At 43.6% G+C, this 12592-nt stretch overlaps 1 protein-coding gene across 1 annotated transcript in view; it reads right to left on the reverse strand.

The window, feature by feature from the left end:
• The window catches only part of LOC144109672 (phosphatidylinositol phosphatase PTPRQ-like), a 116550-nt gene that overhangs the window by 82123 nt on the left and 21835 nt on the right, over positions 1-12592 (reverse strand). Inside the window, exons 7-11 of the mRNA XM_077642474.1 lie at positions 11711-11878; positions 8760-8885; positions 7911-8198; positions 4472-4603; positions 3840-3998 (exon numbers count right to left, since the gene is read on the reverse strand). Coding sequence (XP_077498600.1) covers positions 3840-3998; positions 4472-4603; positions 7911-8198; positions 8760-8885; positions 11711-11878 — 873 coding nt within the window. The remainder of the gene's footprint in view (positions 1-3839; positions 3999-4471; positions 4604-7910; positions 8199-8759; positions 8886-11710; positions 11879-12592) is intronic.

Genomic DNA, 12592 nt, shown 5'->3' on the forward strand with positions numbered 1-12592 from the left:
TGACTCACAGCTCAGGATTTATTGACAAAGCCTAGCGTTCATGAAGGAATAATCGAAGACAGGACACAAGAAAGCAGTAAAAAACAATTAAGAAACGATCGAGGTTGCGCTGGACGCTCAGAAATTTCCGGAAAAACGCGAGCTTTCTATCAAACAAAGTGCGTCATGCCTTCATGCGTCATGCCTTCGATCCTTGTTTTATAAATGCCAGGCTTTCTGAACAAAGCCCTAATTGACAGTCAGCGCTTGTCTTGTGTCTGCCTTTATTCTTGTCCGTCGTTTTGTTGCGCTGTTTTAAAAAAATGAAACTTGCTTTTTGGGAAAAGGAAATGGCGCAGCATCTGTGTCACATACCGGCGGACACCTGAACCGCGCCGTAAGAGAAGGGATAAAGGAGGGAATGAAAGAAGAAAGAGGTGCCATAGTGGAGGGCTGTGGAATAATTTCGACCAACTGGGGACCTTTAAAGTGCACTTGCATCGCACAGCACACGGGCTCCTTAGCGTTTCGCGTCCATCGAAACGCGGCCGCCGCAGTCGGGTTCCAACCCGGGAACTCCTAATGGGCACGCGATAACTTGTTTTTGGAAACTTAAAATAACATTCAAAGAAATGCGGTTAAAACCCTTGGTTTGAGCTCACTAGCGTTCTTGCTCAATTACCCATCTGAAGAGCCAAGTGCGCTTTTGGGACGAGAAAGGTTCATCATCGCCATTATCAGCCTGTCCACTGCGGAACAAACGCTTCTCCCATATCTCTCTAATTAGCCCTGTACTGTGCCAGCTACGGCAACCTTATCCACGCAAACTTCTTAATCTCAGCGGCCCACCTAACCTTCTGCCGCCCTCTGCCACGCTTCCGTTCCTTTCGAACCCAGTCAGTCCGCTTAAGCACCATCGGTTATTTGCCTTCGTATTACGTGCGCTGCCCACGTCCATTTCTCCCGCTTCATTTCGACTAGTATATCATTAATCAGAGTTTGACATCTTACCCACTCTGCCCTCTTCCTGCCTCTTAGCATTACATCGATCATTCTTAATTCCACAGCTCACATTTCATTCCCTAACTTAAGCTGAATCCCCTTCTCTGGTTCCCACGTTTGTTATCCATAGGGGAATACCATAGGTATTTCACTCTCGTGATCCTGGTTTGCAGTCACTACCTGCCCTAAATAGGCGTATTCCCTTACCACTTCAAGCACCTGGCTACCAATTGTCAATCCGAGACGGTTGAACATTACTTTGGTTATCTGCATGTTAATTTTAAGACCTACCGTTACGCTCTGCCTGTCTAACTAATTGATAATGTTTTGCAGTTCATCTCCTGAGCGAATTGCCAAGGCAATGTCATCAGCGAATCGCAGATTGCTGACCATATACTCCTTCAGCTTATATCCGCAGCTGTTCCTAAACTAGGCCTCTGAATATTTCCTGCAAACTGGTGGTGAATAAGATTAAGAAGAACTTGCAACAGGGCCTGTTGGTGCGTATTCGTGAAAGACATGAGAGCGCAAAAATAGCAACACGGACCAGTAAGGAAACAGGACGAGCGCTGCATTTCAACAGGATTTATTCAAGGAAGAGAGTTTATATAGCCTCTGCCCTTATCCATGCTCTTAATCGCAGTTGACCAACAATCACCTCTAACAGATGTGCATCAACAAACATCATTTCACTGTGACGAGCAGCGCTCGTCCTGTTCGCTTACTCGTCAGTGTTGCCATTTTTGCGCTCTCATGTCTTTCGTGAATAAGATTGGCGAGTTCTGGTCTGCCTGCATGACACCTTTTCTGATTGGAATTTTATTGGTGACTATATGGAGGAGCATGGTAGCTGTGCAGCCGCTACACATATCCTCCAGTAGTTTAACATCATAATACAGGAATAGCTGCATGACTGCTGAAGTTCAAACTAATTCAAATGTTTTCTCTTAATTTCTAAAGCCTTTATATGGGGGTTGGTTATACTCCAGGCATTTCTCTATCACCTGATTGATATGATTGATAGCCTATTGTGGAGTACCCTTTGCGAAAGTCTGCCTGATAAATTGGTTGATTGAAGTCTAAGGTTGTCCTGAGTGTTAGGAATTACCTTACGAAATACCCCGGCCGCGGCGGTAAAATTTCCATGAAGGCGAAATTCTAGAGTCCCGTGTACTGTACGATACCAGTGAACGCTAAACAACGACAAGTGGTCGAAATTTACAGAGCTCTACGGTGTCCCTCATAGATTGATTCCACATAACTGCAGCGTAAAATATTACGAGCACAAAAAAGGGGAGAAACACATACGACACGGACGTATGTGTGTCGTATGTGTTTCTCCCCTTTTTTGTGCTCGTAATTTTTTACGCTGCAGTTATGTGGAAACAAAGTAACCAACTTGCCCAAAAGCTCGTTTTACTAAACTCATAGATTGAGTCGCTTTGGGACATTAAACTTCCATAAACCAAACCTTATAAAAAACAGACAGTCACTTCATCGGTCTGTAATTATTCAACTCCATGATGTCTCTTTCCGTGAGGATTAAGGTAATGCTAACGTTCTCCGAAGAGTCTGGTACCTATGAGGCCATAATGAATTTCGTATACAGGGTGGTTAGTTTTTCTAGCACAATCTCTCCTCCGTCCTTCAACAAATCTGCTGTTACCTGATCTTCCCCAGCTGCTTTTCCACTTTTGATTGCGCGTAAAACTTTCTTTACTTCCTCTTTCTTTACTGGCGGGATGACGCATTGCTGTCCGCTACTGTCTCGCTCATTGACATACTGATTACATTAGCTACTGTACAGATTTGTGTAGAACTCTTTGGCTACTTTAACAGTCTTATACATATTGCTAGTGACATTGCCCTCTTTGTCTCTTATGGAATACATTTGGCTATGCCTTATTTCCGCTTCTCTGCTTTTTGGCTACCTCCATTCTTTAGAGCATGCTCGATTGTCTACATAGTAAAGTTCCTTTTGTCTGCTGCCTTGTGCTTATTCATTGACTTTGATAGCTTTGACAGTTATATTCGCTGCGTGGGGTTAGACGGCTTTGACGCCTCTTAATTAAAACTTTCGTCTCCTGAGATAGCTTGCCGGTATTCTGTCGAACCAACCAAATAATGTTAATATGACGCAAGGCGGCAGGGGAGTTCACATTTAAGCAAAGTCAAATTTCCGATGTCCGTCAGTGACGAAAATAAAATGAGACCGCAGAAACTCGTGCATTGTCCGGCGTTTAATGTTACGGAACGCGTTATCAAAGGAAGGCTCTGTCGCTACTGATTTTCAACCATCACGAATATCTTAAGCCCGCGCAAGCAAATAGGGCGGTATTTTTACACAGTTTGTACTTGAGCACTCTTCTTTTGATTACAAACATACAGAATTTAATATGCTCCTGGAAACCTAGGCAATTACCACTTGATGTAGAAATCTTGAGCATAAGGGCCTCAGAGAAGGTTTGGGTGAAAGTAGAAAAGTATCGAAAGTTTAGCTTGACAGTATGCGGAGAAGAAACATGCGACGCCGCGAAAACGTTTGGTAATGCTCTAGCTTTTACACAAGGATGAAAGAGATAACCGAGGAAATCAATATTTTACAGTTTGCAAAAGCATGAAGAGTTTGCCGCTTTATTAAAACTGTCCATACGCTTATATTTGGTACAGGAGATTGAAAAATTATTTTATCCCCATAATGTCGCAGAAAAGCTAAAGATGAAGTGTAAACAAATTTTTATTTTCACTGGGTCCTACGTGGTGCACGTGGTTAAGTCTTCCAGGTTACTGTTTTGTCCGCGATGCTCCTAACACTTTCAGAGATGAAAAATCTTAAAATAAAAGGCAGAAAATCTTACTTTCTGTGCAGAAGGGACCATGAAAGCCAGTTCCACAGGAGCAGCCGTATGGATCTGTTAGACACACCAAAATTCCTTTGCAGGATTTAACACTCTTGTCGAGGTTGGTGTCCGAGCATTTTCTTGAGCACTGTCGCCCGAAAAAATCGTCGCCGCATGCTGAAGGGAAAAACGAGATGAAAACCCCCAAATAAGCATGTAAGTAGTAGGTAGTGTAATAGGCCATGCACGTTTCCTATTGTGTCACGCCATATTCTGATTGCACGGTGTATGGGCGAAACGACTAAGCTGTCCTCTTTCCTTCTATCCGAAATCTCATTCACCTATCCTCCTTTTGTTCTATCCGAATTCAGGCATGTCGCCAAATCATTTAACACGTTATAATATGGGGAAAGTCATTGCAACTCGCATAAAGGCAATTTTTTTTAGTCGGCGAACCCACTAATCATTAGGGTACGTCGCCATATGCCTTAATTTGTCTATTTATTAGTAAATAGCATGAATTTCTCTTGCATTTCACAAGATAATGCAGCAGACAAATTCTTGAGGGCGATATATCGCGGTGAATCGGAAATAAAGGACACATGATGCAGGCACCAGCCGTCTGTGAAGCCGACAGACCTGTCACTTACGTGTCTCACAGAGGTGTCCTTTAAACCCTGGAGGACATATACACTCTCCGGAGGTGTCGTGACAAACGCCACCATTTTTGCAGTCGGGACATTGATTGTTGCAGTCGATGCCATACATGCCATGACGGCAGGCTGGAAAAGAAGAAACTTGTATTTCAAAGCCGTCCTTTAATTCTGAATTCTTTTATGCGAAGCGTAATAGGGACACTACTTAGCTCAACCATAGCCCAGCCTGGCGCGGCCGCGACCACCAAGGCTAACTCCCGCTCCTCCCGCTAGGGGCGCTGCAGCCGAGCACGTGGTTAGGAAAAAGGTTAAAGGAACAGAGAGAGCTTTGTGGAAAACAGGGATGCTGACGAAATCGGCACTAGAAACATACCGGACCTTTAAACAGATAATTGTCAAAGAAAATATCTATGATAATTGTAGGGGAAGTTCTTTGTTGTTTGAGGCCAGGACTGGAGTTTTGCGGACTAAGAAGTATAGAGTCAGGTACCAGGAGATAGACACTTTGTGCATTGCGTGCGGAGAGGAGGAGGAAACGGCTGAACACTTGATACTTTTCTGTAAAGGGCTTCACCCTACAGTGGAAGGCAGCGGGGCTGACTTACCCAAGGCATTGGGGTTTAGGGATAGTGAAGGGAAAGTGGATTTTAAGAGGTTAGAAGTAACCAAGCGAAGGTTATCTGATTGGTGGCTAAAAGCAAGACAGGAGTAAAATTTCACAAGACATGGCTAGGTGGCTTGAGCCACCGCCCGATGTAAAGGGTTCAGCCGTATCCATCCATCCATCCATGGTATGACGTCACGCCAGCTGTGGAGAAACGGGGCTCAACTCGCGCGGTCGCCGCGCGGCCGTGACCACCAAGGCTAACTCCCGCTCCTCCCGCCAGGGGGCGATTGTCGTCGCGGCGTTGTATAAAAGAGCCCCGCTCCTCACGCCGAGGCAGTCATACAGCGAGATGCCGCCTACAGACAGGGAAGCTCGGCGGAATGAAAAGCGTAAGCTTTAGCGAGCCACTGAGACTGATGAAGAACGAGAAGAACGACTCGCCAAGCGTCGTGCCCAGTATGCAGCTCGACGACAACGTCACCAGGCTATACCCTTTCACAAATCTATTATGCTTCGCATCCTAGGCTTAACCTTAGCTAAGCCAAGCAATTTTTTTTATAATGTCTATCTTAACCTTTCAGCAGACAGCTCGCACGCTCTTGTTACGAGTTTACGCACTGTGGCTATCACTTGATATCAAAGGAACAAACTAAACAACTACCGATGAAATTTGCTGCATTCGAATCAGTGTAAAAACACGAACTTTTGGTAGGTAGAAGACGACAATAAGCCGGGAGTGCTGCGGGACGAAGCGCTGGCGCTGGTCCAGCTGCAGACACAAAAGGGACGTATCTGCTGGGACCCTAAACACCGGATTAGTGCCACGTAGAAGAAAACGAACAGATGGTAGTGCCGCGGGCGGAGCACTCGCGCTAGGCGAAGAGACAACAAGAACAGAAAACGACTGATGTTTACCGGGTTTGGTAGGCATGGTATTACTGCTTCCGCACTGATAAATTTCCAGGCAAAGTAGGTTTACACAGATCGCATCAGGCGAACTTTCTGTGAGACCCAAAGATACAGTATTTTGATACGCGTGGCTTATTGTGTAGCTAATATGCGCGAGAAGTAGCGCGACATTAATGACTAATACTCCCAATTTCATTGCTATTCTGTAGCTATGGTGTTCACAGCCTCATATTTCAATGCAGAAGAATTTATTGCCTCATGATTGACAAGGAGAGGATGTGTCACGCATTCTTCAATCCGTAGCCAAATCAACAATCCAATAGATAGCCGTCCAACAACCGAATCCATAACCAAATCCATGATCCAGCATCGCAAACCTTAATCTATAATCTAATCCTAAGAGGAATCCAGAATGCAACAAGGCATGGACTGCCAACAAAGAAAAGAAAATTGGGGTGTAGGCTAGAATCAAACTCGGGCCTGCGGTGTGCGAGACGGAGACGATTCCATTGCGCCACGACGTTTGGACAATAACAGCTGAATAACGGGCGTTTAGTGAATGCAGAGTTGTCTTAGAAACTCATCTTAGAGGTATGTTCTGAGGCGTACATGTGTAGTTGTGAGCAGATAAATTACATATGTCGCAATTAACTGAGCACAAAAGTACGTTTCCGTTAAATTTACTTCCGTGGCGTGTCATAGCTCCATCATGCGACACCCACTGAAAACACCCTTCGCAATCTACGACGCTGGCCCAGCAAATGGCGCGCCCGTAGTAAAGAAGCTAACGCCAGCTCGGCCACTTAGCGATGCCTCAAGACGCAAACTCAGATGGCGGACTTCGAAAAGGTTTCGCATTTTCGCACGCAAGGAGACTTAAGTGCAACTCGTAGCAGAAAAAATCTGCACTCATTTTTTGTACCGAAGGTTGTACTTTGGCTACTTGGTCTAATATCGTGTTCGGTAACAAATCTGTGGAATGTTTATACTCACGTTCACACAACATACACTGACAATGAAGCGCACACAAAGAAGCGAGACTAGCAACACTGTGATCAATTCCGATGATGTGATCTTAATTTGATTCACGATGAACTTATAATTACGCCCCCTTTTATACGTAATTTACGATGTCGTATGAATACTTTTTTTAAAATAAAAAGAAACGCATAGCGCGGTCGACAGCTTGTAACGGGAGACTCAGCGTCAGCTCTTGGTGAGGGGTATAAGGGCGTTTATTCCGTGATACTTCAGTTTGTTCTAACAGTGGCGGGACATCACTATGCTATGACTGGCGAAGGCCTTCTGTTCGGACCACTCAGCGTGGTGCCTAGTCATAGCACGTTGCAGTTATGTCATACGAGCAGTCTTTGAATAGAGGCCATTCAACCTGACTCGTTGCGGTGCCGACATGTGCCATGCCACTGTTAACTGACCAATCACGGCGGCGTGGTGTTACGGCCGCACCGCCTACTTGGGCACCATACAACCGCGCAATGTAACCCCAACCGGTGCCGCTGTGATAATACTTATGGTGGAGAAAGAATGATCCTTCTTTTTCAAAAATTTTTTTAGACAGTGTATACGCTGTCCATAGACATCTGTATATAAAGTCCATAGACTCTCTATAGACAAACCCTAGGAACAGTCCATAGGCATATCAAATCCCATAGAGAATACTAGACAATATATGGATTTATGACCATGCTTCTTTAATAGACTTTTTCCTATAGACACTCCATAGACTAAGAATAGACAAAAATAAATGTATATGGGAAGGAAAAAGTCTCTAAGAAGTCTATAGACTGTCTGCAGACCATTTTTGTAAGGATTCTTATAGAATGTTGACAGGGTATGTTTATTAAGCTAGTAATATATCGGTTTCCAGTTACGCGTAGCTGCGGATTGAATACTTACAGCGCACAATAACCCTGAAGACAGCTCTGTTTTTCCCGGGACTGGTCACTCTGGGTCCATTTGCAATGTACACACCGTTGTGTTTCACATCCGCTCTCGGAATTGTCCATGTCATACGACAGCCGCCATCTGAAAGGACCTCGTCTGCTCTTCCGCCTGCAGTCACCCTCACCCAGGACATTACTCTAGGTGTTTCTGCACTGCCTGGAACCGCCTGGACTTGTAGAGTCACCGGCTCACCCAAGCTGGCTGTGACTGTGAACTTGATAGGAAGGAAGGTGGGTCCGTCTGGAGAAGCAAGTGTAACACAAATTAAACTTAGGAATAGCTGCAATGCCTTTTTGTTTTCTTTAACTGTCTATTTAGTTTTATGCTAAAATATACAGAAGAGTGTCCAATCGGGATTCTAAAACGCTGAAAAAGTAAAGAACTCTGAGGTCGTTAGTGAGCTTAGAGCTTTGGTATTTGCGAATTCAAAAATTGAGGTTTTCCCTTCCATAACACATGGATTAAATTTTAATATCATTGAGTTTGTTTTTAAAGCGGTTTAAGAAAAAGTCTGGAAGTGAGTTTCCTATCTAATAAACCAAATATCACATGAAATATGCGCCAGAAGTGCAGCAAAATTTAACTGAACGTCAAAAAAAAAAGTAAGGTTGCGGGAAATTTAGAGAAATCTCCATTAATGGATAAATACTCAGAGAGTGCTGAATGGCATAATCATTAATACATTGCCAAACGCAATGGTCTTGGTTCGCAGCTGTAATTTCTCGAGTGCTATATTACTAAAACTTGGAAGCACTCAAGCTATTCTGCGCACTTATTTCAAACCAATATTTTGTTTCTTACCCTCATGATCGTTGTAAAGTGCTGGAGAAGCGACGTCAGAAAGTAGTGAGGAGTGCACCATGCACCAAAACAAGTTTGTCCTGGAATGGGGATAGGAGTTGGACGGAATATTCACCGGGAAGACACCTGAAAATCAGGATTTTGTGTAATGCCAGAAAGTAGTTTTTTGGAATGCAATGATAGAAGATAAAGAATTTTATTCCAAACACTTTCTTTATTTTAGAAGCCGATTCTTCTTGACACTTAATTTTTCTCAGTGAAAAAAAATGTAAACCTTGTTTTCTATATATTAAGCGCACATATAAGTTTAAAATTAAGAAAACCGTATTTCAATGTGCCTGGCGAAGTTCCATTTCGCATGTAAAGCGGCAAAACTCGAGCCCTTTGTAAACATGTTGTTCATCTTGCTCCAAAATTTGACCGCAGCTTAGGAGCGAATCGCTTACTTTATAGCAAATTCGTCGCCGGGTCTGTTCCCGTGGTGGTGTACACAAAAGCAATTAGCGTGTACGAATTATTTTGTTTTCTCTTACGGAGATCAACTTAAGGCACGCCATCCTTCATGCAAAAAGAATATTTTTTAGTTGTGCTGCCTCGATGTACGACAGCAGCACTTTCTTTATTCATTTAATTTTACTCCGCACGGTTATTTTCAAATACCATATGGGGTTAAGATGGAGGCGGGTATTTATTTATTTTCTTATTCGTAATAACCACACCGCCAGAAGGCCTTATTGTAGGGGATTAAGCACATCGGGTCACAGGATGGTGAAAGGTTCGCCATAATGCGCATGAATACATCAGTTAGCATCAGTTAGTAGTTAGCATCAGCATGAATACTACAGTTAGCTATATGGTACTTTTCATGTATCATATATTGGTGGGATGGAGGGAAATATTTATTTATTTACTTATTCATAGTAACTACACTGCCTGAAGGCATTATTGTGGGGGGATAAGTACATCGGGGTCACACAATGGTGAAAAGTTCGCCACAATTCCCCTCAATACATCAGTTAACGACCAACAGAAAATCAAAATTACTGGAGGGCACACAAAAAGTACAATAACAATGTAGAACAAAAAAAAAGAAATACATATGAACAGCACACACCACAGTATAGGCTAAAGTTGATAATAAGAAAAAGAGAAACACTCAGAAAAATTTAATGAATAAGGCTCTCGAAATTTTCAATATCAGCCGCATCCATCACTTCGTTCGGAAGATGGCAGTTTATGGGAACGGCTCTAGAGAAGCGAGGCAAAATTGCTGGTAGTCTCTTTCAGATTTTCCCGGCTAACACGGTTAAACAGCCTCACGGTTGCAGAGGACGTATTCTCTAAGCAGGCCATTTTCTGTTCCCCATTTCACGCTCATTTAGTCCTCTCTCAATTGTGACTCAGATATACCCGCGGCTTTCAAGCGTGTGAGGCATGAGTCCCATCCATTAGGAGGCTGCGACCGGACCTTCCCGTTGGCTGTAACTCGATGCAACACGAAGCCAATGTTGCACCCTAGCAGCACAGCTAATCGGCCCAATATTGGACATATGTTGGCAAAGGCCGATGCTACAAAGGACCAGCGTGAACACTGGCAATTCCAATATTGGGCCGATTACCTGCGCTGTCTGGGCTGGAGCTGCATCGCCGCGCTCTGTCAAAAGCGGGCGAGCGGACCGGACCACTGGCTCCGGTCAACAACCGCCCAGTGGCCGAATCGCTTGCCCCCAAAAGCTTGAAAGCCGCGGGTATACCTGAGTGACTACTGTGCGAGGACCGAATAGACGTGAACTGGACCACAGAAAATGAACAGCTTATTGAATACGGCTCCAGAAATCGCGCAGAGATGCTGTAATATAGGATGCGAAAAAAAAGTGAAGAAAAACAGCAGTTCAAACAGCTTTGGAACCAAATCTCCATTAGAGGGTACTCGGTAACTTTGTTTCCAATGCTCTCAGTTTTCGAAGATAAATTTCAATTGCGAGCGTGTGATGTGCCTCAGAACAATCAAATTTTTTCTAAGGATTCTTGTTTTTTTATGCAAATGACTCAACAGGGCCGGATGCCGCATAAAATAAACATAACAGGAGTACTCAGATGCGCTATTAGGCGTCCTAATGTTGAAAACAACTTTCCGCTCATTTCTTAGGCCAAACGAGTCTGGGCAGAAGCCGAAAATCACCTTGTGTCAGATTACACATGAACGAGAGCTATAGGCCTGAGAACGGATGGGTGATAGTAGCGTCCCTTTTGAAATTGAGCAGCGCAGGGGCTACTATTCTCAGTGTATTTTCTGTCTATTTTTCCGTAGCCAACTTGTCAAACGCGATATTTTGGTTACATATAAATTCTATTCATTTTTGTTCTTGAACAATTGTTAATACTGAACACGAATCCTTACGTCACCCTTTTGAGTCACTAGTCTTAAAATCGCTTTTTGATAAAGTCTAGCGCAGGCTAATTCACATTACATTTGTCATCTCTAAGCCCTAGAGCCGCAGGGAGAGTTGCTGTGCCTGTATCGACACCTAGATTGATAATGGGTACAACATGTTGGGGCTAGTTGGTACATATCAGCCGAAAAAACTGTCGTAAACTCTAACAACACGCAGCAAGAAAGAGTGGACAGTCTTTCCAGTCTTTCTTGCTGCGTTTTGTCCGATTTGGCGTCAGTGTTTTCTTTTGGATTGATACTGCCACATTCTAGCTAAATATGTTACAGTATGTCTGTGGATTTGCCACACATTGCACGTGAGCCATCTTCATGATGGCCATTTATTTTTAGTCACCCGAATCGCACCCTTCTACGTCCACTTCCAGTTGTCTGCTTTGCGGACGAAGGCAGTCATAATCTGTAAACTGTGACATATTAAGGACAGCTTAATGACGTTCTTGTGAGACGACACCAAGTGCTAATTAAGCGCCTTAATACGTTCGGTGTACTTATTTACCTTCAGTTGAACCCGTTAAGATTGATAGTGCTCTGCGAAATGGAACTTCCTTGATGGTGTAGTCGGCTCGGTCAACAGGGCTTTCAGGGCTGTGACACTCCAGCGCCGAGGCAGTGTTTTTACCGTAGATAAAATTTCTGTGCAATGCGGTGATGTCCAAAAGGTGCTCTGGAACAAGAACGAGATTTAGTCAGATATTTCACCACCGTCATATCCCCAAAAAAGATGGCATTGTGTTACAATTTTTAATAGCCTTATTGGCCCATGAATCAGTCTGACGGAACCCTAGTTGATTCGGTGACACGAGGTAAGAACAGCTTTTTTTATTGACGACAAAAATGAGTAATGTGTTTTAGACTAACTGAAATGAAAAAGTGTTTCTGAACGATCACTTCACTCATTCAGCACTGAGGCGATTTCCAGCGTTTCTTGGGAAAATAAGAACAAACTAAGAACATTGTTTCTAAACAGGTATGTTGAGTGAAGCCCCTCTTGCTGAACGCGAAACAAAATGGCATGAACAGTTCTTTGCTGAAGACAAACAAACCCTTTCATCAACCCACTTTTTAATTTCGGTACTGTCCGGTTCCTCCCCATTTAATTCAATACAGTCCCTAATAAATCCGCAGTTCCTTATTGTTAAGACTAATCTGAGATTTCTACATTAGGCTTTCTATTAATAATTGCCAAATGAAAAACAAAGGTCGAGAGGAAAGCGTCAGTCCGTACACAGAACTGAGGCTTTCCTTAAGCTCTTAGTTCACTTTGGGCTGTGAAGATTACAACTCTCTCTGCACTTTTTCCTTCCGTTCATTACATGTATGAAAATGATCCACAATCATTTTGCAACAAATGTCCGGAAACATATTTGGTGGCTGTTCT

Source organism: Amblyomma americanum, chromosome 11 (assembly GCF_052857255.1).
Source record: "Amblyomma americanum isolate KBUSLIRL-KWMA chromosome 11, ASM5285725v1, whole genome shotgun sequence".
NCBI classification, from domain to species: domain Eukaryota; kingdom Metazoa; phylum Arthropoda; class Arachnida; order Ixodida; family Ixodidae; genus Amblyomma; species Amblyomma americanum.